General features: G+C 37.4%; 1 protein-coding gene and 1 long non-coding RNA gene across 3 annotated transcripts in view; one reads left to right on the forward strand and one right to left on the reverse strand.

Annotated features, from left to right (window-relative positions):
- Window positions 1-24,305, forward strand: part of LOC120534007 — a 211,459-nt gene that overhangs the window by 57,856 nt on the left and 129,298 nt on the right. The window lies entirely within an intron of this gene.
- cped1 (cadherin-like and PC-esterase domain containing 1) overlaps window positions 1-24,305 on the reverse strand; it is a 333,365-nt gene that overhangs the window by 23,752 nt on the left and 285,308 nt on the right. For both annotated transcript variants that reach the window (XM_039761207.1, XM_039761206.1), the window contains exons 17-19: window positions 15,328-15,545; window positions 14,801-14,902; window positions 13,499-13,586 (exon numbers count right to left, since the gene is read on the reverse strand). In XM_039761207.1, coding sequence (XP_039617141.1) covers window positions 13,499-13,586; window positions 14,801-14,902; window positions 15,328-15,545 — 408 coding nt within the window. The remainder of the gene's footprint in view (window positions 1-13,498; window positions 13,587-14,800; window positions 14,903-15,327; window positions 15,546-24,305) is intronic.

Below are 24,305 nucleotides of genomic sequence, written 5' to 3' on the forward strand. Positions count from 1 at the left end.
GCTCTAAAGACACTAGAAGGCATCCAATCTTTGAAATGAAACAGACCTATCATAAATGGCGTTGTGTCTTGATATTTTAACTATTTGAATTATACAAGCATCCACACATTTTTTAAATTTCTCTTTTAATTTTTAATTTAGTGTTGTGATGACTGGAGCCCATCTTATTAGCATTGCTCATAAGAAAGGAATCAAAATAGAAGAGGTGCCAGCCCATAAAAGGACACATTTTCACATATACACAGGCTTACTCACATGGGGCCTTTGTAGCTTTTCAATATTAATTGATTCTTATTAAACTCCCTTCCATTTATGAGCCCAGTGCACTATACAAGACTATACCACATATCTAACGAATACTAAAACTGGCATGAAAAGAACATGAAATTTCAACACAAACAAATCTATTTCAGTGTTGAGGGGCCAAAGCTTATCCCTAGAGTAATAGGGGCAAGGTGGGAAACAGCTCTGCACAGGGCAGAAATCCATCAATGAATTACTGTCATGCATACAGTATTGTATTTTATTAGAGAATGCATTCAGTTGTTCATGGCGGAGCAAAAATTGAATACGCCTTCAAGGAGAGAGAGAGTATGCAGAGCACTTAAACAATGATTCAGTGCCCTCAAACTATTGGTCATGTGCACACGTTAAGCATCCTGGAGTAACCTCACACAGTGAACTAACATGCTGCATTATGTAACAGGGATCATTTCTTAATTAAACATGTAATAGCTTTTATGTATTTAAGAAAATGCTGACGATTTTGGTATTTGCTGTGAGCAAATTTCTGACTTACTGAACACTTTTAAAATCATGTGTCAATCTTATTAATGAGTTGGGTATGGATTTTGTAAATCATAAAAATATTCCCAAAAGAAGCAGCTGAATAGTTAGAGAGTTGATTAAATGCTTTTGACTTTTAATTCCACATTTCAGTCAATAAGGGAGCTTTTCTTCAGCAATAAATTCCAGCTGGCGGCATTTGACATGAAAACAGCAATGATATATTAAACCCTAAAGACTTCTGCAGGCCTTTTATTGATGTATGCATCCAGCCTCTTCAACAGGTTATGACAAACACCTTAAGCAGACATGCTGTCTAGCATAAGTGCACATTGTAGCAAGCAAGGGTTTTAAAGTTCTTTTAAATTTCTGTTCTACAATAAAATTAGCAAGTTAGGAAATGTAGGCATGGCGTAACATTCAAGTGTGTGTGGGAACTAAGTTAAATGATATGAAAGTTTCACATTTTTTTAGTTACTTCATCCGAATGTCGTTATGGTTACTTCATCCCCGTGTCTGCATGGGTTTCCTCCGGGTACTCCGGTTTCCTCCCACAGTCCAAAGACATGCAGGTTAGGTGCATTGGCGATGTTAAATTGTCCCTAGTGTGTACTTGGGGTGTGTGTATGCGCCCTGCGGTGGGCTGGCACCCTGCCCAGGGTTTGTTTCCTGCCTTGCGCCATGTGTTGGCTGGGATTGGCTCCAGCAGACCCCCGTGTCCCTGTAGTTAGGATATAGCGGGTTGGATGATGGATGTTAGTAGACTGTTGAAAATGTGCTTTTTAACAGTACTTTTACAATGTCATGTAAATTAAAAGATAATTAAAGCAAAATAGACTTTAATGCAGAGCAGATTCTAATTCAAACTACAGTATATAAAAAAATGTGTGTTGGTGTGTAAAACAACATATGTACATAACAAAAGAGAACCCAAAAAAGATGTAAACTCCATTAACGGCCCTACCCAGCACATACTTAGTGCAGTGAATACATTCCGGTCTTTCTTAGCCTTAATAACTATACCACGCCTGTCAGTTACTTATTAAATGCCAACTCATATTGACAATAAAAGTGAAAATGCCAAAAGAAAAACCACTATCAATGCAAAATAAATAATGCTTGCATAAAATCATTACCAATATTACCCTATGATAAGAAAAAATCTACAGAAAAAAGTTCTCCATCTATCAATATTAGTTAAAACCCAGTACTTCCTAAAAATTATAACAAATGTTGGAATTGAACTGATTTACTATATAATGGGAATACCATAGGTGACAATTTCTTAAATGTTTTAATTTCATTCTGAAGATGCACAGTAGCAAAAGCGGCTCTTCAGACACAGACCACAGCTTAGTCTGTTGTATGTTAAACCACTAAGTAAATCTTTCAGAATAAATAAGCTGTAAATCTGCTCCATCCTTCCTATTTATGGTATAATCAGGTTCCTTGTGCATTGGAGAAACTGCACATCGGGAGCAAAATGCTTGTGGCATGCCATGTGGCTCCTATCCTCTGTCCGAAGATCATTTATGCTTTCAAGTTCACTTTCTAAACCCATGCTGTTTATATTCATTACCATTCATTTGTAATTAATTTAAACAAACCCCTTTCTTTATAAGAATAATCTGAGTGATATTAGTTCAGTCAAATCAGTCTTATATATTCTTACATAATTGCTTTCCTCTTCCATTCATTTCCAGAGAAATGACTTTGTTTTTTTTTTGGTACTTTTATGGTTAACTTACTTAAAGCAGCAGGATGAGGGTACTGTTGTATGAGCTGCTTGTGCCTGAGCGCCTCATCTCTGGCATTGTACTGGGGATCCAAGAGGCTGTCAGAGGACACTATACAAGTTGGTGTAACCTCTCTTAATGTAAAATTGAAACAGTAAACTAATTTGTAGTTGAAGTTGCACACAATGTTTCTCTGTTTCAAAACAGAGGAGTTCCTGTATTTGCCAATGATTTGAAAGTGAAAGCTAAACTGTCTCACCAAATTTCTTTGAAGAATTTTTGCACCAAACTTCAACAAAATCGGTCCAGGGTGGGGGAAGGGGTTGAGTTTGCCGAGTTGTTTCATGCAGACAGACAGAGAGACAGACATGGCTGTCACAGTAGGTGCTTTTGCATTATATGTGAACACATGTAAAAAATGAGTCCTATTTGCATATACTATATATGTACAGTACTTTATATATGATGTACCAACTGGGTTAGAACCCTGCTCCAGATGGCAAATGGTTTGCATGTTCTCCGAGTCCAGAAATGTGCGTTAGGTTTATTGGCAACTCTAAACTGACGCTGTATGAGAGAGAATGCATAGGAATTGAATGGCTTGGGCTCCCGTGACCCATAAATAAATTTAGCAGGTTTGATAGTATATGGAATGACAAGTGATAGATTATAGTTGAATAATTTTGTTTAGTTCTTGGTTGATTTTATGATAGGGTACCTATGTTCCATTTCTATAAGCACATTTTTTTTCAGGAAAAGCATTTCTTTCAGGAAGATGCAAGTTTGTGGTGCTAGGAATAAAATCAAATTGATCAGCAAAATTCTTAAACATTTTTGGAGCAAATTAATAGCAATTTGTAATTTTATATTTTGTGTGCCATTCTTGCAGTTTGTGCAACACAGCTGTAGCAGTACTGTTATAAAGACTGCCCAGCAGTCCTGCCTGCAGTAGGGATCCACAATGATGATTTAGTACTCTGTAATTCCAGACGACCAGATCTGTTGTGGCAATTTGCCTTGACCTTATTAAGATTTATATGCCTTTTAATCATACATTACTGTTTTGACAATCAATACTAGGCATGAGTGGAATGCTTTCTGACCATATAGCTGAAGACTATAAATCTTCTCTGTTTTCTGACCTCTTTCTCTCTCTCTCTCTCTCTCTCTCTCTCTCTCTCTCTCTCTCTCTCTCTCTCTCTCTCTCTCATCTTTTCAACCTGTTCCATTTATTCATCAGCATATTCTGGCTAATGTAGGTACAATTTAGCAATGACGTTAATACTTTTGTCACACTGAACATTATGACAATATAAAATGAGAACCTGTGGAAAAAATTATTGACCAAGAGCTCAAATCGCTATTTATATAAAATTTCTGCCGCTGCTGAATTCAGAGAGCAGCAATAGCTACAATTATGCAATAAAGAGAAGGAATGAAGACAGTAGTTGGAATTTATTAATAAAAAGTAAATCACTGCAAAAATTATAGAGATACTTGATACACTTTTTCTTACACATGTATAATCATCTTCTTCTTTTGGCTGCTCCCATTAGGGGTTGCCACAGCGAATCATCTTCTTCCATATCTTTTTGTCCTCTGAATCTTGTTCTGTTACACACATCACCTGCATGTCCTCTCTCACCACATCCATAATCCTTCTCTTAGGCCTTCCTCTTTTCCTCTTCCCTGGCAGCTCTATCCTTAGCATCCTTCTCCCAATATACTCAGCATCTCTCCTCTGTACATGTCCAAACTCATGCAATCTCGCCTCTCTGACTTTGTCTCCCAACTGTCCAACTTGAGCTGATCATCTAATGTACTCCTTTCTAACCCTGGCCATCCTTGTCACACCCAGTGCAAATCTTAGCATCTTTAACTCTGCCACCTCCAGCTCTGTCTCATGCTTTCTGGTCAGTGCCACCGTCTCCAACCCATATAACATAGCTGGTCTCACTACCGTCCTGTAGACCTTCCCTTTCATTCTTGCTGATATCCATCTGTCACAAATCATTCCTGACACTCTTCTGCCTGCACTCTCTTTTCCACAATCCTGATATGAATGATTATACATACTGTACATGGACATTCATAGTTTGATTTTAAAATTTTGGTAAATTAAAAGATAAGTTCTGTATTTTTCAAGTCAGTTATTTCTTTACAATCATGGTATACATTACTTTGCCACATAAAACTGTGTTTTAAAGTGAAACATTTTTTGTAAGCTTTATAAATATCTTGTCTGGTCTTCATCTTATAATGAGGCGTATAAAAAAAAAAAAAAAAAAAAAAGCTTAAAACTTGCCAAACACATCCACTTTTCAAGCCAAAAATGATATCAAGAACTGATCCATGTTTTGAGATTTCAGACATAGTATATTACAAAACAGATTATCCATTTTATTTTAAGATGGTGAGAAATCAAAAAGCAAACCACTGTTGTGAGATTCTGCCATTTTAAAAGAAGACTGGCTGTACTACCCCGTTCATTTCTCTCTGTGGATTCACCTTGGTGCCCGGTATTGACATTAGTGAATGCTGATGTACAGACCCTGTTCCACAGACAAACAGACAATAATAACTGAAAACAGTACACTTACTATCTCTTTTATTTTTCATTATATAAAAAAAAAGTTCATTTCTTTATTTTGCAAGCATTGCCTATACTGCTGGATAATACATGTGGGTGCTTCAGTGAGAGAGAATATTGAGCAGGCACGTAGTATGTAGTCGAGTAACAAGAACTGAACAGGTAGGCATTCATCAATCCATCCATCCATCTTCTTTACCCGCTTATCCAGGGCAGGGTTGCGGGGCAACTGGAGCCTATCCCAGCAAGCATTGGACATATGACTGGATAAACACATGGGTCACTTTAGCAACAGCAATTCACCTAACCTGCATGTGTTTGGACTATGGGAGAAAACGGGAGCATCTGGCAAGAGCATGCAAATTCCACATACACACAAATCCCAGTCTCCTTCACTGTCAGAAAGCAGCGCTACCACTGTGGTACCTTGCTGCTCCATATTATTATTACTGTTTATTATTAATTGCTGTCCTCAATATCTTCCCTCCATTACTATGTTCAAATATGATAGCATGCCTCCAATGAAATGGCCACTTGATCTACAGCGACAAGTAATTGGCAGCAAAGACAGGTTTGTGCCACAGGAAAAGCAACCACAAGAGAGCCCCAAAGAAATTCTGGCATGATCACTTGAGAGATGAAATGCAATGTGAGAAGTCAATGCTGCCACACAAAAATGCCCTGGACTGAAAAAATGGAAAGCTTAATGCTGAAAGGGGGGCCTGTATCAATGTGGGACAAACACTTGCAAGAAGATTAAACTATTCATGAATTTTTGTAATCTACAGGCACAATAATAATGATAATAATAATCAATCCATCTTCCTAATCTGCTTACCAGAGTCTGATCAAAGGGCAACTATAGCCTATGCCAGTAAGCATTAGGTGCCCTTGGATAGAGGTTAGCCCATCACTGCACACACACACACACACACAGATAAGCCACTTCAGCAGAGCCGATTCATTGTTAACATTATTTGGAAACACATCTGTCTGGTATTACAAGGTTATTACAAGCCATGACAGAAAAAAAAACTGCTGCAGAAACAGAATTGCAGAAGCAAAGGTAGGATTATATACAGAATATAGCTTGGCATTAGGGGCTTTTGTGTCATCATAATTCCACCCAAGACAGAGGCTATGAGTAGACAAGCAATCAGGAAATGAATATTTACCTCAAGAAAGTTAGTTCCAAGAATCTGTGATTAAAATAATTATTTCTAGTTTTATTTCTTTACCACAAGGAGGCCTCATAAATGTGAAAGACATGTTTACTGAAAATAAAACCTTTGCTGCTTTACATTGGACATATTTGGTAAGTCTTAAGGCTCTTTAATTCACCATTGGATTCCTGTACCCTCAAGTCTCATTAAAAGCTGCAAGAACAGACAATGTATTTTAAGCTTCAATTTAGAATGGTATTGTATGTGGCAAATTATTATATACCATGATTGTGAAAAAAGAACTTTCACTTTTGCCTCATTTGTTTGAATGTCCACTGTGCTGCAATAAGCTAGTAGGGTAGACACATTTTTAAAATGTATATATACAGTAGATCTTCATTTTACAATGTACAATTATAAACAAATGTCAAACATACCAACTTGATATGAACTGCATTTTTACTGTTTGTTGCTAACCTGCTAATACCAAATAAAATTTATTTGTACCCTACTCTTCTTTTTAACATCTGCCTTGATGAGATTTGCTTATCATTTTTCATTCTGTTTGTTTGTTTGTTTTTTTGGTGAACTGTCTTTGCAATTTTTACAAATGTGCTTGACATGTGGGGTGTATTCAGTTCACTATTTAAGTTTATTTCTATAAATGTTTATGAGAACAATATATATTTTATGGTGATTACACTAGGACTAGACTTAGATAATAATGAAATAACAAAAGCTTATTTGATAAATTCACTCCAGGCATCATCTTATTTTCAGTTTGCTGAAGTTGCCTATCATATTGTAAATGAGGTCCCCTTAAACCTCTGCTAATCCAATTCATTTTCAATATAGCTGAAATAAAACAACCCAGCATATTTACCTGTAGTGACATAACAGAAATTGTCTGAAGGCAACCTTTTTTTAACTCTTCTTTAGGAAACACTTATTCAGCATAGTGATGGGCATAGTCTTGAACTTTCTCTCATGAGAATGGAGTGTTAATTCATGCAGCATCTGCGTATTTCCAGCCCAGTCATGCTTTTAATGAGAATCTGTTTCACAAGTTTAACTCAACTCTTTGTTTAATTAAGAGAATGGAAATTAATTTTGCTCTTTTCTTGAAATTTTATACAGCTATCACCAAGGTTCACATATGGCTGTTTCTTGTGGCTCCTGATTACAATGACTTCCTTAATCTTGCAAAATCATACTAGGAGCAGCAAATTTATAAAAAGCAGACATAATAACATACAATATCATCAAAGCTGCTGCAATTTTTCAAAAGAAATAAGGGAAAAAGCATATTCAAGAGACAACTACAAATCTTTGCACTGAGATTAATGAGCACTGCACATGTAAACTGACATAAAACCTTACGGCTGAGAACAAAAAAAAAAAAAATAAGCAAGAGATTCAGGCAGAGAGTAGAACCAGCCTGGCACTGAAAGCTGAAACCATTACTTGCAACTGCTAAAGCAGCCACATTACCTTGTGAAATTAAAGGAACATTCAACTAATGCAAGTGGGTTGGGAGCATGTTAATCCATTGTACTTCGATTACTTGGCAATTGCTATTATTCAGTATAATTATGAAATGACAAATTCAACAAAATATATAAGTTTTTAATTTCTTGGAAGTTCCAGCTTATACTAAATCAAAAGATCATGGTGCTCTGGTAGTGCCCATTAGCCCAGAACGATGTCAAGGAGAGCAAAATACCAAATAAAAGATTTATTAGAGAACACAATTAACAAAAAGAGGCAAGAAACATGCAAATTATTGATAATTTTATTAATAAACAGACACAGCACACACCTAATGCACTCTGAGCCTTCACAGTACTGCTCTCCACGCCTGTCTGTCAGTGCTTCATCCACTTGTTCATGCTTCTTAAACTGTACCTCATATACTAACAGGCCCCTTTACCCTTATCATGACCACTCTTTTTTTCCATCATTTGAGTGCTTTCAATGAAATCTTTTCCCTGCTCTACACTCAACTGGCATCTCTCTGACATCCATCCATCCATCCTCTTCCGCTTATCCGAGGTCGGGTCGCGGGGGCAGCAGCTTAAGCAGAGAGGCCCAGACTTCCCTCTCCCCGGCCACTTCTTCCAGCTCTTCCGGGAGAATCCCAAGGCGTTCCCAGGCCAGCCGGGAGACATAGTCCCTCCAGCGTGTCCTGGGTCTTCCCCGGTTGGATGTGCCCGGAACACCTCATCAGGGAGGCGTCCAGGAGGCATCCTGATCAGATGCCCGAGCCACCTCATCTGACTCCTCTTGATGCGTAGAAGCAGCGGCTCTACTCTGAGCCCCTCCCTTATGACTGAGCTTCTCACCTTATCTTTAAGGGAAAGCCCAGACACCCTGCGGAGGAAACTAATTTCAGCCGCTTGTATTCGTGATCTCGTTCTTTCGGTCACTACCCATAGCTCATGACCATAGGTGAGGGTAGGAGCGTAGATCGACTGGTAAATTGAGAGCTTTGCCTTACGGCTCAGCTCCTTTTTCACCACGACAGACCGATGCAGAGCCCGCATCACTGCGGATGCCGCACCGATCCGCCTGTCGATCTCACGCTCCATTCTTCCCTCACTCGTGAACAAGACCCCAAGATACTTGAACTCCTCCACTTGGGGCAGGATCTCTCCCCCAACCCTGAGAGGGCACTCCACCCTTTTCCGGCTGAGGACCATGCTTCGGATTTGGAGGTGCTTATTCTCATCCCAGCCGCTTCACACTCAGCTGCGAACCGATCCAGAGAGAGCTGAAGATCACGGCCTGATGAAGCAAACAGGACAACATCATCTGCAAAAAGCAGTGACCCAATCCTGAGTCCACCAAACCGGACCCCTTCAACACCCTGGCTGCGCCTAGAAATTCTGTCCATAAAAGTTATGAACAGAATCAGTGACAAAGGGCAGCCCTGGCGGAGTCCAACTCTCACTGGAAACGGGCTCGACTTACTGCCGGCAATGCAGACCAAGCTCTGACACCGGTTGTACAGAGACCGAACAGCTCTTATCAGGGGGTTGGGTACCCCATACTCCCGGAGCACCCCACAGGATTCCCCGAGGGACACGGTCGAATGCCTTTTCCAAGTCCACAAAGCACATGTAGACTGGTTGGGCAAACTCCCATGCACCCTCCAGGACTCTGCTAAGGGTGTAGAGCTGGTCCACTATTCTGCGACAAGGACGAAAACCACACTGTTCCTCCTGAATCCGAGGTTCGACTATCCGACGGACCCTCCTCTCCAGAACCCCCGAATAGACTTTTCCAGGGAGGCTGAGGAGTGTGATCCTTCTATAGTTGGAACACACCCTCCGGTCCCCCTTCTTAAAGAGGGGGACCACCACCCCGGTCTGCCAATCCAGAGGCACTGTCCCCGATGTCCATGCGATGTTGCAGAGACGTGTCAACCAAGACAGTCCTACAACATCCAGAGCCTTAAGGAACTCGGCGATCTCATCCACCCGGGGCCCTGCCACCAAGGAGTTTTTTGACCACCTCGGTGACTTCAGTCCCAGAGATGGGAGAGCCCCTCTGAGTCCCCAGGCTCTGCTTCCTCATTGGAAGGCATGTTAGTGGGATTGAGGAGGTCTTCGAAGTACTCCTCCCACCGACCCACAACGTCCCGAGTCGAGGTCAGCAGCACACCATCCCCACCATATACGGTGTTGACACTGCACTGCTTCCCCCTCCTGAGACGACAGACGGTGGACCAGAATCTCCTCGAAGCCGTCCGAAAGTCGTTCTCCATGGCCTCTCCAAACTCCTCCCATGCCCGAGTTTTTGCCTCAGCAAATCTCTCTGACAAGTGGCTTTAAACCTCTCGTGGGATCATTTCAGTTCTTTTCTCAATCACTTCCAGATTCTGCACAAATTTGTATCTTCAGCCAACTAGACCTTACTCTTTGTGTGTTCACCCTTAGCTACCTATGAACCGTACCCTATTGCATGCCCCCTGGCGGCCAGACAGACAGTGCTGATGTGTCCAGCATTTGTAAAGAGTTTTAAGTTCAGTAACTTCTCTACATTAAGTCTGAAAGGAGTACTGACTTCACTTTACTTATCTACTAGTTCTCCCTTTTCATTAGACGTGTCCCATCTGACATGCCTATGGGCTACCAACTATGTGTTAGGGAAATTTTGCCCATGGATGGATAGATGGATCTATTCTAAATTTCTTGAATGTCACGGTTTTCTAGGATCTGTCATAAAGCACTAGAATGGACAAAAAATATTCAGAAACTGGCAGGGTTACAATGTTTATAGACACTATACTTGGATTTAATCTGAGCTTTCCATTCAATATCACTTTCCTCTCTTACCAGACCATTTCTCATGTTAGGATGAAGTCTGGAATATGTTCTTCTGGTAAGGAAACAAATTCCAGCATTAATAAGTGTGTTTTGAGCCAAGCAGTAGTCATAAACCAAAACGTTTTCTGAAGTGTTATGTGATAAGATGACAGCTCTACAATGTCTTTTTTGCTTATTATGTGGTAAACAGAAGGGTGGAAGTAAATAAAAGTAGATTATATCACACTTTACCAACCTACTACACAGTTGTGCTTTTATCTTCATTGCACTGCAATGCATAGTTTTTTATAATAATTTAAAACATGTTACCTTGAATATAATTGTTTTAAGTTAAATTTAGAGAGTAGAATCCCATTCTCACTTGCAGGTTCTAGATGATTTTAGGGAAATGATTTTCCAAATTTGATACATTTTATGCCACTTTTTCAGATGAGTTCGTAAATAAATCTAATAATTAAATAATTTATAACTGATGTACAAAATTTCTGTGGAGCGTTTCAGCTAGTAAGGGATTCCAGAGAGTGAAAGTAGCACCAGGGTGACAGTGGGTAGAGTAAGGTCGAGGAAGAGGATGGGAAAGCCACAATGGCAAATCAAGAGTATCTCTCATGGGCTGCTGGAGCACCTGTGAGTAAGAGCAAGAGGGAAATGGTGGAGCACTGTCTAAATGCCAGTAAAACGCATCCAGCCTGACATGTAGCAGTAAAGTCTCTACTGCCCTATAATTAGGGTAAGCAGCCTAGAATTCTGTCTGGCAGACTGGCTCAGGAAAGTGTGTTAGGGTTTGGTGGGGTACAGTGTTCTCAACAGTCATAAAAGGTTACTAGTGTTCATGAGACCCACTTTCCAGCAACAGTTTCTGTGGATTGACTTAGAAGTAATCATTAGGTGTGGCTTAAAAGTCACTTATGAGCAATTAATTCAGTTTAGTTTTTGGGGTGCACTGGGCAAAGACCAACTCTCAGCAGAAAGGGCAGGATCTGAAGAGAACCCCGGTAGATCAGAAGGAAGCCTACTTTCTGTTACTTCAGAAGTGTGAAGAAGTGAAACCACTTTGTCTAATTGTCAGATCAGAAGACAACTTAGGAAAGAACAAGTGGGATTGGCATCATGTTATTCAGTTATAACAATGTACTCTCCATACTGTCATTCCCTTCCCTTTATGTTTAATTGCATAAACACAGTATTTGTTATACACTATCTGAAAAAATGGACATTATATAAATTGTGGAAAGATGCCGGGTTCCTCCTTTCTTTTACACTAAACAAATGCAAGTACATGATGTTTTAATATGCAGCTTTTTTTTTTTAGTTGTTCTTTTGTACACCAATGTAGCATTAGATTTATACACCATGAGTCATGGATGTCTGTATAGTATGATGTTGGATCAGTTCTCTACTCTTTCCAGACTGTCAAATTATAAGACAATGAAAGATCTAGCCAAGCTGCTATAAATTTTTAAGAGACTTATAAATTTTCTCCTCTTCGCACAGGCAACAAATGTTTGAAAGCAAAGTAAAATAAACATCCTTACAGGCAGCAGCTCAAAATCAATGTATTCTAAGTTATGGACACCAGCATGTAACACAGTAATTCATTAGGCAACACAGAGTTCAAGACCAGTGCCATTTGATATCTGAAAACTTTGCATTTTTCTGTTGGCTAAGCAAGACAAAGGGAAAAGCATAAAGATAAAATGGCAAAGGTAGCCAATATACTTGTGAAATCCACCTAAATAACATAAGCATTGAAGTAGTTTAATGACTCTGAGCCAAATACCACCATCACAATAATTCAAAGTGCTGTTGCTTTCGTGAAAATACCTTAGCCAAAAACTTGCCATAAATGCTAACATATGGACTGAAGAAGAAAACTTTGTCCGGTTCAAATAAAAAGCATGAAGGTAACAGAGCAATGGTGAAAACATTTTATAAATATTACTATATATGCATCTTTAGTAATTTAGCTGTGAACATTTTGTGCAGCTGTTGACATAAGTGAGATATTCATTTAGAAAAACTAGAAAATGTAGTCCTTGGATTTACTTCTTATTTATCACATTATTTTCATTAAACAGGGAAGTCTGAAGATTATACTATCTCATTCTTGTTTGAAGTATAATTTGGAATGTATAGGGGTTTATTTTAAGGCAACTTCTATTTTCTCCTTGTAAGTTGCCATTTGGAGATGTTATTTAGAAATATAAATACTGATCATTTAAATTCAAATGTTGATGATACTCCGTAGTAACTATCAATAAAAACATACAATATTATTCTGACTTTGTCATAGTAATTGCATTTTACCTGTACATTTGTATAAGCTGTGCCTGCACTCAGTGAAATGTACTATACTGTGATAAACTGACTTGACTAGACTTGATACAATGGTAGTCCATTACAAGGCCCCCTTAAACACACACAAGTACAATCACTCGCTAAGGGCCAATTGAGAATCTCCAATTAACCTAACATGCACATATTTGTGACATTAAGACAGAATTCTCTAAAACCTTGTGCTTTTAAATGTCAGTTCAACAAAATACCTGGTTTTGTAATTCCTGAGGATTTATGCTAACAAAAGTTTCCACTCTGTTGGCAAACTTAATTTTTTTCATATTATCTAAGACAGGAACAGCCTGTTCAGCAGTAACACATTGAAGAAGTATTCATATTTTATAGTTAGTAGTCACATTTACTCAAGTTGATTAATATTCTCAACATGCTTTATAATTGTTTGCATATATTTTATGGAGTGGGACCACAGATAGGTTAAGTGACATGTCCATAGTCGAATGCAAGCACTGAACCAGCAGCCTTGTAGTTTATTCACTTGTATCTTTACAATGTTGACACACTGCCTGCTTTAACAGAAGCAGCAAAAACTCTACTTACCAGAGAAAGAGATCTTATTCCATCAACAGGAAGATGAAAACCCATCCCAATTGACTTTATCACAACCAGGCTATTAGAAAGATTTTCCCTTAAAGAAAAAAACAGCTAGATGTGAGTAGAAGACAATTTTCTAAAATGAATGAAAATGACTACTTAATGCACTGACTTCTATGTCTCATTTGAAGACTCCTCCCTTTAAAACGGTAACAAAAACTGACATTCTTAAAAGTCTTGTTTCGTTATTAAACTGTGACACCCACTTTATGGATGGATGATTTTCATTTATTAATTCTTCACAGGTTTTTGCTCCAGTAATGACTTGTGAGAGGGGTGGCAGGCGGACCTAGCTATTCTATATGGTGCAAAGCAAGAACCGATACTAGATAGGATGAGGTGAATTTTGGATCACACTAATGCTCATGGCCTTCACCAATTTGGAGTGATTAGTCAGAGTAATCTACTCATCTTAAGAATGTGAAAAGGAAACTAGAGAACATGTAGAGTAATTTACATAGTCAAAGGGAAAACATGACAATTCCACACAGGTAGTGACGAGTTAAGAACTGGACCAAAGATTCTGGCGCTATAAAGAAGCAGTTCTAAAAAGTGCGCCACTTAAATCGATTTTTCTTTTCAATGTGTCATTTTGCTTTTCTTGACTTTTACTTACTGTCTAATTTTTATTAATGCATATCTTTAATTACTGCCATCCAGTCCAGCGTCAATTCCCACCTTGTGCAATGACACCCCTTGACTCTGAACTGGGTAACCGAGTTACAAAATGGAAGGAAGGATAGTTGCCTTTTCTGTGATTTACTGCTTTTAAATGGCTCTTGTGATACTGAAAATTATTCTTAATATGTGTGATAACATAGCACTTGTTTACTTTAAAAACTATATGAACAAAACCTGAGTTTATATTCTCAGAAGAGATATTATATACACAAAAATGCAAATAATGCATTATTGCTATATATCAGAAAGTAAAATAAAAATAAAAATGTGCTGGAGTAGCATTTAAAATTCCCAATGAGGATTTTTTTTTATTTTTTTTTTTTATAAATTATTAATATCACGGGATATACCAAGTGCTTTATTTACATTATATTATGAGCACTGTCTTAATTTGTTTCACTGTTTCATCAGAAAATTCTCTCCCTTTTCATTTTAAACCATTGCTTTTTTCTCCATTTATTGCACAGATTGAATGATCCAGCCTTCAAAATTGTTCTTCTTGTGTTCACTTTTCTTAAAAATCAATAGCTTTCTTCATAATGACACATGTCCTTAAAACACATTTACCTTGTAAGCACATTCTGTAAGATGTGAAGGTGATTTACATTGAGCCACTGAACGCCTCCTATGACGAGCACTGTTCGGTCTGTGTTTTCTAGAGGACGTGATCTAATGGAGATCAGGAGACATATACACACATGGTTTAGGGGGGAGACAGAATATCGTCTTTTCAGTTGCATTTATCTTTAATTGTAGTCTATTACTTTGGGCACACAACAGGCAAAAACTGTTTCCCGTTTTCTCTACATTCTAGACCACATTAATTAGCATTTGTGGTTTTAGATATGGTTTAAAGTAATTGGAAACGTTGTGTTCTTATATAAATCAGCTGCATATTGCCCTTATCAGGTTTTTGAACTTTAGTACTGCATTTATGAAGAGATTAAGCATAAAACAGGAACTGAGCAATTCATTATTTCAGTAACTGGTTTTTAAATTAGCACCAGAATCAACAAAGATGCATCATACTTTATGAATTGTAAAAGTAGGAAAAAATGACCTGGCCAAAAAAGTAAACAAATAAAGCCAGTTACCTATGTATAAGCTCCTCTAGTGCCATCTCAAATGTGGGCCGTTCACCTTTTTCAAGCCAAAAGCGTGGATAATAAGAATAAGTGGTATATGTCTGGTTTCCATTGACCTGGTAAAGTCTTGTATCATGAGCTTTGTCCCATTCCCCTAGAGTGTCATTCACACGCTCAATGAGGTAATACATCATTCCTCTGTTTGTTGAATCACCAATAAACAGCACCTTAAAATAGAAATATATATACTACATATATATATAAAAAGTATACATATTGTATTTATCTATGTATGCAGTGTGTTTCCTGCATGTAACTTAAGAGTAAAAACAGCATTTTAACTAAATAAAATAGTAACATTAGAAAGTACATTCTAGAGAGCTGTAACAAGTTGACAAGTAAAATACAAACTGCACATTTTATAAAGTACATATATAATATAATAATACAGTTTTGGTTAAACACATAGTAAACTGAAGATCCTAACAATGTATGTCTATTAATATTATTATTGCATTATGGCCAGTTGACAAATGAGGAGAGGAAGGCAAAACTCCAGTCCGCAGCATCCCTGGAGAAAATAAACTTTTGGTGAGCACTTGGGTTGGTTAATGTGAAGTCAGGCACAGTCACACACTGAATGATCAACCCCTTCTAAGAATTAAAAATAATACAACATGTAGAAAAGGCAACAGAAAAGAATCTTGGGATTAACAAATATTGTTAAAAAGACAAAAAATATATAAATAACAAGAAGTAATGTTCAGATGACCATGCAAGTAATAAACTGACAGCACAATTTATGAATCTGATATCAGGGGCTCATTTCAGGAAATCTTCTTCACTAATTTTTTAACATTCAAGTTCTATGAGGAGCAATATGCATTTGTGTGTAACTACAATATGCATGATGTGGTTTCCTTATATATACTGCATGATGTTTCTTTGTTTCTTTCTAAAATATGTTTTGTACTGTATGTATGCTTTCATGTCTTTATCCAAACTATATTTGCAATTGCTGTACACGGTCCTGCACTGTAAAAAAGTAGAATACATATAGTAAGAATAAAATAAATTGTAAACTACTCATTTTGATTTTATTTTCCATTATGTTTGCTTGTTGGCAAATTTCTTTTTCTGCCAATCATTTCAACCTTTTTTCCATTAACTGAACAAGTATTAAATTTTCTTTTCAATCTCAGCAGCAGGAATGCTGTTTAATGATTTTAGATGCTCAATGAATGGCAGATAATCTGACTTACTTGATAAGGGGATAGACCTGAAAGCCCAAAGCGGCAGCTTCACCCAGTTGAACAATGCTTACAGAAACTGAAGAAATGTTGTAAATTGTAGGTAATGAAAAATTCAGTTTTCACACAAAGAACTACAGATTCTCAAATCAAGATTAGCACATTTTATTTTCTTGTTTTCCACAGACCTTATGTAGAAAAACATTTCCATCACTAACTCTTGCGTCACCAGTGATATGCAGGCTAGGTGAATTAAACAAGAGCGCAGGTGTATAAATGAGTGGGCTCTGTGATGGTTGTTTCTGCCTTGTGCCAGTGCTGCCGTGATGAGTTCTGCCACACCCATGACCCTGAATGAATGATTTATTACATTAATATTCTAATTAACACAAAAGTTGAAAAAGATTCATGTCACTGCTTGAGCCATGATGGGGTCTAGTAAATTGTCTGACTGAACTTCTTAAATCCAGACTAGGGCCAAAAAAGCTGGAACATTTTTTAATTAAATAAGGTTTTAGTAAGATACAAAAAAAAAAACATGCTTTTAAAGCAGCTAAAAGAAAATGACAAATTGTAGGATGGCACTGTACTTTTCACTTTGCATTTACTCCTTCAGCTTCTTCTAAGCAATGCAAACTTACTGCTGCTGATAAATCAATAATGTGAAGGGAAGATGTGCACTGAAGCAAAAATACATGTGCCAGAATAGTCTTTTGTTTTTAACTACTAAAGTTGGGTTAACACCGTAAACATCCTCTGAATGAAAATAAAAGAACATAAAAAAAAAGAATCTAATAAAAGCCAGCAGTGCCTCAATGTGTTGCAGAGGGTTAAGGTGCTGGTAGTGCATGCTAAACACATTAAAGTAATAAAGACACCTTTCCTAAGTTATTCCTTCTGTGAGATACAGAACCATGAAACAAAAGCAAGCATCTGCTGACTTTATTTAAACTGTCACCTACTGCTGTAGATGATAGATTAATCAGATTTTTGCCATTCTGTACTAAGCTTTGCACACAGATGTGTACAGAAGATGAAGCAAGGCAGATGAGAAGAAAGCTGTTAAACAGAAGTAACCTTTGTGGAAATTCTCTATCCAAAGGGGCTTATTCTAACTGTTATATAAACTTACTGTTTAGACTATACAATTAAGGATGGATATTTAGTGGAAAGCTTGACCAATATTACTTTTTAATTTTGACTAAAACAAAATACTGCCTTTACATTCAACTCATCAATTTTCAGAGTCCAGTTATATCATTGTTCTCTGTTGAAATTCTAAAATAGTGTGGAAAATATGAAATTAGATATTCTTCATCCTTCGTTCTTTAAGTGACTATGACTGCAATGTCTTTGAATATGTGCCTAAAGTGGTTGATGTAAATTAAGTCAAGAAGTCAATGAAAAGAAACATTTTAAACATTATAATTACAGATTTACAACTGCACTCAAAAGCAGATCCTAGAGACCACATTGAAAGTGCCTTTCAACTTTTTTTTTTTTATTTTAAGCTGTGAAATCTAATTGCATTTTACTACCAAGGGAAACCACCGTTTTTAATGACTGAATAAGTAACTTTTCATTGGTTATTTGCCGTTAACTGAATGCTTGGTTGCCATTACTGGGTTTCCGCATGTCATCTCTTGAAAAGTCAAGTTGTAAAATAATTAAAATGTTCTGCCTTGTTGACTTTAAAAGCCTTATGTCATAGATATTTTCAATTAAATTTCCTAAAACCATAATCACATTTGTAGCTTAAATATTAATATTGTTTTAATACAGAGCAATGTCTAAGAAGCCTATAAGTTCGATGAACAAATTATTTATGAAGTACATTCAATTCCACGCCTTCAAGAAGAATGCATGTTTATGTCTAGTAAGTAGGTAATAATTAACCAACATAAATGGTAATATGGTTAATAATAAAATACTACATAACTTCCCAGATGACTATTTCCTTGTGATGAAAACCTTTTATGAAGATTTTAAAAATATGTTCTCTGTGTACATGCTCTTTAGAGATCTGTTTGTAGTTCTAGGTTCACGTCACCAGAAGCACCTTATGAGTGGACTTAGTAAATGTTTTCTCTGTGTTAGCAATGTGCTCCAGGAGCCACTTGACAAGTGGGATGATTTTGGAAATATTTCCCCTGTTTTGGGTAGTATAATAGCACAATAATTAGTTGCTGCTGCCTCATGACTCAAACAGCCTGGTTTTAAATATCAGTCCTGACACTCTGCTCAAAGTTTGTGTATAATCTCTGTATTCATGTGACTTTTTATCTTGATACTCCAGTTTTTCTGTCTGCATCTGAAAAAAGATGCAAGTTAGATTAAGTTAGGGCATTCTAAGGAAAACAAAGAATATTTATGTCTTAGAGTGAGTGTATGTATTAGTAGGCTGTATGACATAGTGCATGATGTTTCTGAAACAGGCTCTGGTTCAAGGTGCAAAATAATGAGTACCGGGTTCTGAGAAGCAAAAAGCCTGAAAATCTAAATTGTGAAGGAGTGCCTGGCAATAAATTCTTAACCTTTTTTGGTGTTATAAATTACTCGGTGTACAAAAACTGGTTTTGTGAGAAAACATTGTAGCAGCCAGCAGACAGCTTTTCACAGGCTGAGGGATACTAGATGCTTGAATGGCAGCAATGTCCTTATTTTCAAAGAAGAGTAGTGGATTCTTTAACAAGCTTTTAGCAATATTTAAGAAAGAAGGTGGAGACACAGAATAAATAAATTGGAGCCTCAGGAAGGCATTAGTGTTTTCCTTGGTCTCTGTGATACTGAAGAGTGTGACAGTGGATAGTAGGGAGTGATGGTGATTGCTGATACCATGATGTTGGCAGTGTTCATGTTTCAGGAGCACAACATGAGGTTAGCAGTGCCTTGTTATAAATTCACATTTATTGCTTTTGGGAGTTTCCTATAACAAGGAGAACGTGAAGTACTCAGTCTGCTTAGGCTCTTGCAGTAGAGTGTTGCTACTTATTATTGTTCAGTAAACAAGCTAGTTACTTAGCATGTTCCTCAGTACTTCCTTTTCAATAAGACCTGTTTATACTTTGGTGCAGACATCTGGACACCCGGTTGTGCAAAGAGGATGTGTACCTTGATCTGTTTATAGTACAGCTTATTCAGTATGTGATACTGCACAGTTTCGGAATACCTCAGCTTTTCCCGTGAAGTTTTTTCTTTGCCTTTACATATCGATTTCAAAGATATTTCTGTTTCTACCTGCACAAATTTTTATCTTTGCTAACTGTCTGGGTGATTCCTTGCCAAGAATTTGTCCACATTTGGCCATCTCTGTGTTTTTTTAATGTTAGATTGTATACAGTAGGTGTTCCTTGAGTGAGCGCATGTTTTCGTATCTAGCACATGCGCAGATGACAAGCACACAGGACCACATGGTCAGAATATTCTGCGGTGAGGCAGATGTGCTAAGTATAAATGGGCCTTGTCAATCCTTGTTACAATATCCTCAATTAGGACTACAGAAAAAAAAAATATTCTTAAGAGTGTTTCCTTTTTGTTTTATGTTTATCTACAAATTATGTATTTGTGCCTGTAGGGTTCTCAGCTAACTATACAGTAGCTGCTGCAGTGATCTGTGGCAGTGTACTGGAGTAGCGTATTGGTTCACAGCATGCAATTACCTTAATTTCATCTGCACATTGAAATAGAGGGTACAAGGTAGCTTTTGTTTGTAGATTCTGTATCCATTTATGTTGCAATTTATCCACTGAAGATAATCATATCCTAACTAATAACATTGTGTATCTAATTTACTACATATTCCATAGTACCAGAGTACCAACCAACACCAGAGCACAAGGACTCACTTATTATCATAGGGTATTTTACACAATACGATTAATTGAATTAACAGCAGAGAAAATACAGTAGGTGATTTGCCCTTTTTTGCTGTATTCCCTTAAGTTTTGTGAAACACATGGGTTTTACTTGACAACTGACTCCTGCGGGTAGATTGGTAAACTCTTCCCATTTTCCACATGCTCATTAAGATTGCTTTGAATGCAATGGTTTTTTTTATTATTGTCAAGAGGTTGCTTGTGTATGAATTTTGAAAAATGACTGCCAATTTTGGGGAGTGTAGTACATAATCTTGCAGAAATTACTTGGAGTTTTAGGTTCATGTCCTAAGTGTGTAGGTTTAGTAATTATTTTTCCTTCTTTTGATGTACTTTGAGATCTTCCATAAATCGCTATGGGTTTTGGGTTGACTTGTCAACAGGTGCTGCTTTCATGTAGATTTACCTGTTGTTTTCCTTATTTTTATGGATGCTTCTGGATCGTCCATAAATCAATTTGAATTCTGATGTCATTTGTGCTAATTTGGTATACTTTTAGTGTTTTTGACATGCTCTGTTAGATGTTAAAACAAAATAATTTGTGATTCTGAGCTCGTTTGCTGGCATGGATTTGTTTGTGTTTGGATTTAGCTAATATTTCTCCATTTTGTGGTGTATTCTAAAATCTAGTCGGGGTGTGGATGGTTATTATATGTGTTCCATTTTTTTTTTTTTTAATCATTTTCTATTGGTATGTCTGAACAAGCAGTGTGACCTTGTAGCTGAACCTGAAATGCTAAAGTTACCTGTGGCTTACTTAACAACTCCAATGACCTACCTGCCGACTCATTTTATTAATAGGTATGCCTGAAAACTGGGCTGTATCAGCACTGTTCTCACTATGAAAGCTATATACCACATGAATAACTACTAAGTGGTACTGCGTGTAACTTGTGCCTGTGCCTGGCAGGATTTTCAATTAGTACCCAGAGTGCGCATTTTCAATTCAACTGTAACTCTAGATAATGTCTTTGTTACTTAAAGTTTATCCTTTGTACAAAGTATACAAAAAGGACTGAAATTTTATTTAATGTCCTTGACTGATCTGAAGCATGAAATGTACGATGTCATTAGTGGCTGCAGGTTAGGCCAAACTTAGCTCTCGTTAAAATGTTACCTGAGCTGCTTTTTTATTGCCTGGTTCTGCAGATTGCAAGCCATTGAGATCTTTAGAAATGGTGCCTAAAATAATACACTCCTCTTCACCACAAGCTATTTTCTTTTGCAAAGTTTTGTTTCCTCACTGGCCAGAAATATTAGTGGGTAACTGATTCACTTTCCTATTTCATTAGTCTTTCAGTCTGGACTTTTTAAAGGCAACTTGCCCCGTAAATTAAACACAATCCTGGCTATGTCAGAACTGTTTTCAGATATTTTGTGGGTTTTGGCGTTTAATAATTTATAGAATGGTGCACAAAACATACATTTTCTGAAAGGATGAAGTTTTGATAGAATGGATGATGGTGACAGTGACACGTTAAATTGAAATGTGTTAGACATCTTCAGATTAGTTAAAAAAAGGTCTTAAAATTTTTCTACACATGTAGAAATAACTAGAAAAGGCAGAAATAAAGGTGTACCATGCATCCACACTCTGAAAGGCTTACCCATTTCAAGGTCACAGGGACCAGAAGCATCAGGCCAAAGACAGAAACCAACCCTATTCAGCATACTGGCCCATTGTTGGGCACACTTACACATACACAAACTCACCTACAGAGTCATCAGTTAACCTAACACACGCATCTTTTGGATACAACAGGAAAAACAGACTGCTTGGGTAAAAACTATAGTAAAAGGGAAAATGTGTGAACATAACACAAGCAGTACTCTGGCCTGGGATTTGAACCATAGATCAGTGAGACAGCAGCATTAACCCATGCAACACAATGGCACCATATTGCACAATAAGGCCTAATAACAACCAAGATCCTTAGCTTGTGCTAGGACAGCTAACATAACAGTAAATCTAGCTAATGTTAAGACATTTAGAAATAAAAAAAAGAACAATGAATAAAAACAGGGAAGTAAAATGACATAAATCATACTAGAGGGGTTTCTATCTTTTGCCTCAAAGCATGGTAGGGCTTCACAGAATACATAGCACCACAAATCAAAACTGTGGTGTGTAGTAAATATTAGGTTCAGCTGATCACCTCAGATAATAAAGCCCATTCATTTATCCAGTTTCAGAATCATAAGAAGGCTGAACCTAAATGGGCACGAGCTACAAGTCATTTAGTCGCTGGACAGATTTATAGCAACCAGTTAGCCTAACCTGCACAACTTTGGGATGTATCTGAAGAAAAATACATGTAAACATGGAAAAAATGTATCCAGTCAGGAAGGAATTTGGAAGTGGAAACTTGAGCCTTGACCTGCAGTTTTCTGCCATATCCTTAATACAGTACATTCATATATCATGTTGGTTCTGATTGGCTTGGTATGAGTGATGAAGGTAATTTATTGTATTATAGTGTCCTAAACAGGGCTTTTTCCTAGCTTAAGTCTAAAACTGCCAAGATGACCACCAGTGTGCATGCAATAGAAAAAGCAGGTTTACAAAATGGTCAAATGTGCTGATGACTTTTTGAATGTGTTTTGGGAAATTTAGACAGTAAGTCAGGCTTGGACTGTTATTACACAGGCTGCAGGCATAAAAAAAGGCCACCCTTCTGAGGAGTAGTAGTAGTAGTAGTAGTGATAGTATTGCCACATACTGTGTATGTATGGGTTACTACTTTTTTACTCTCAGAAAATTTATTTTAATTGTAAATATTGCGGCATCACGTTATTATGTAAATAAAAATACAGCATTTTGTAAAATAGCCTATCATTTTTCTGCCTAATAAATGTGAAGAGTGTTTTCCATTTATAATGAACTTAAGACAGGTATCAACACTGAGTGGATGCCAGTCTACTATAGGAAACACAGAACCACACTAACATGAAGAAACCCAAAGTGACTGAGGAAAAATATGACAGCACAAGAATCTACCAACGTTAAGTGGGCTGTGGTCAAACGCAGTCTTCCTGAACCATAAGATAACACGCTAACCACAGTGTCGCCCTTCTTAGTATTTCTTCACCTATATTTACAGTCTGACTCTTCTCAAGGAGATACTCTCACACATCATTTGTTTTGAACATGCCACTTGTTTAGTCTAAAGTGTCCCACCATATACACAGCTTTTATTTGCAGCACAAAAACCTTTGCAATGTCGGTATCATTCTCTGTGTCAGACACAGCATGGGTGGGACATTGCAGGACGCCAATGGCAGTGCACAGCACACCCTCTGCGATTCACTGCCTCCATGGAAGTCTAGTGGGCACAGTTGTATTGTCACTTGATTTCAAAACCAGAGCAAAGGTCAGGAATACATTTCTTATTCAAGATTCACCTGGTCTATCTGAAATCTTAGTTACTGTGAGATATTATGTGCTTTCTAATCAAATTGCTTTCCCTCTGATTACCCAGGTGCACCAGCACAAATCACTGGGCCACCTTACAAATGCCTCTGGCACTATAGAGCTTTTATTAGTTATTTTTACACATGGATTTTATTGGCTCTGTGACAAATGAAAAACTAACACTTGGCCCAGACCTTCTTTTTTCCTTTCACTAAGTGTTGCCAGGATAGGCTCCCGCTCTATCTGTAACCCTGACATTTAATTAGAGTAGAAAACATTAAGTTATTTTATTTTTCACACAGTATTTGACAAGAAATGCAATTTTTATTTGTTTACTTTGCATTTTAAGCATCTTATAACAACAATTTCACTGGTTGTATACCGTGAGACTTTTGCTTGCAGTGAAGCATGTGTGTTGTTACAGCACCCACCTTATTTACAGTGAGTGAG

The sequence above is a fragment of the Polypterus senegalus genome, chromosome 8 (assembly GCF_016835505.1).
Source record: "Polypterus senegalus isolate Bchr_013 chromosome 8, ASM1683550v1, whole genome shotgun sequence".
Lineage (NCBI taxonomy): Eukaryota > Metazoa > Chordata > Cladistia > Polypteriformes > Polypteridae > Polypterus > Polypterus senegalus.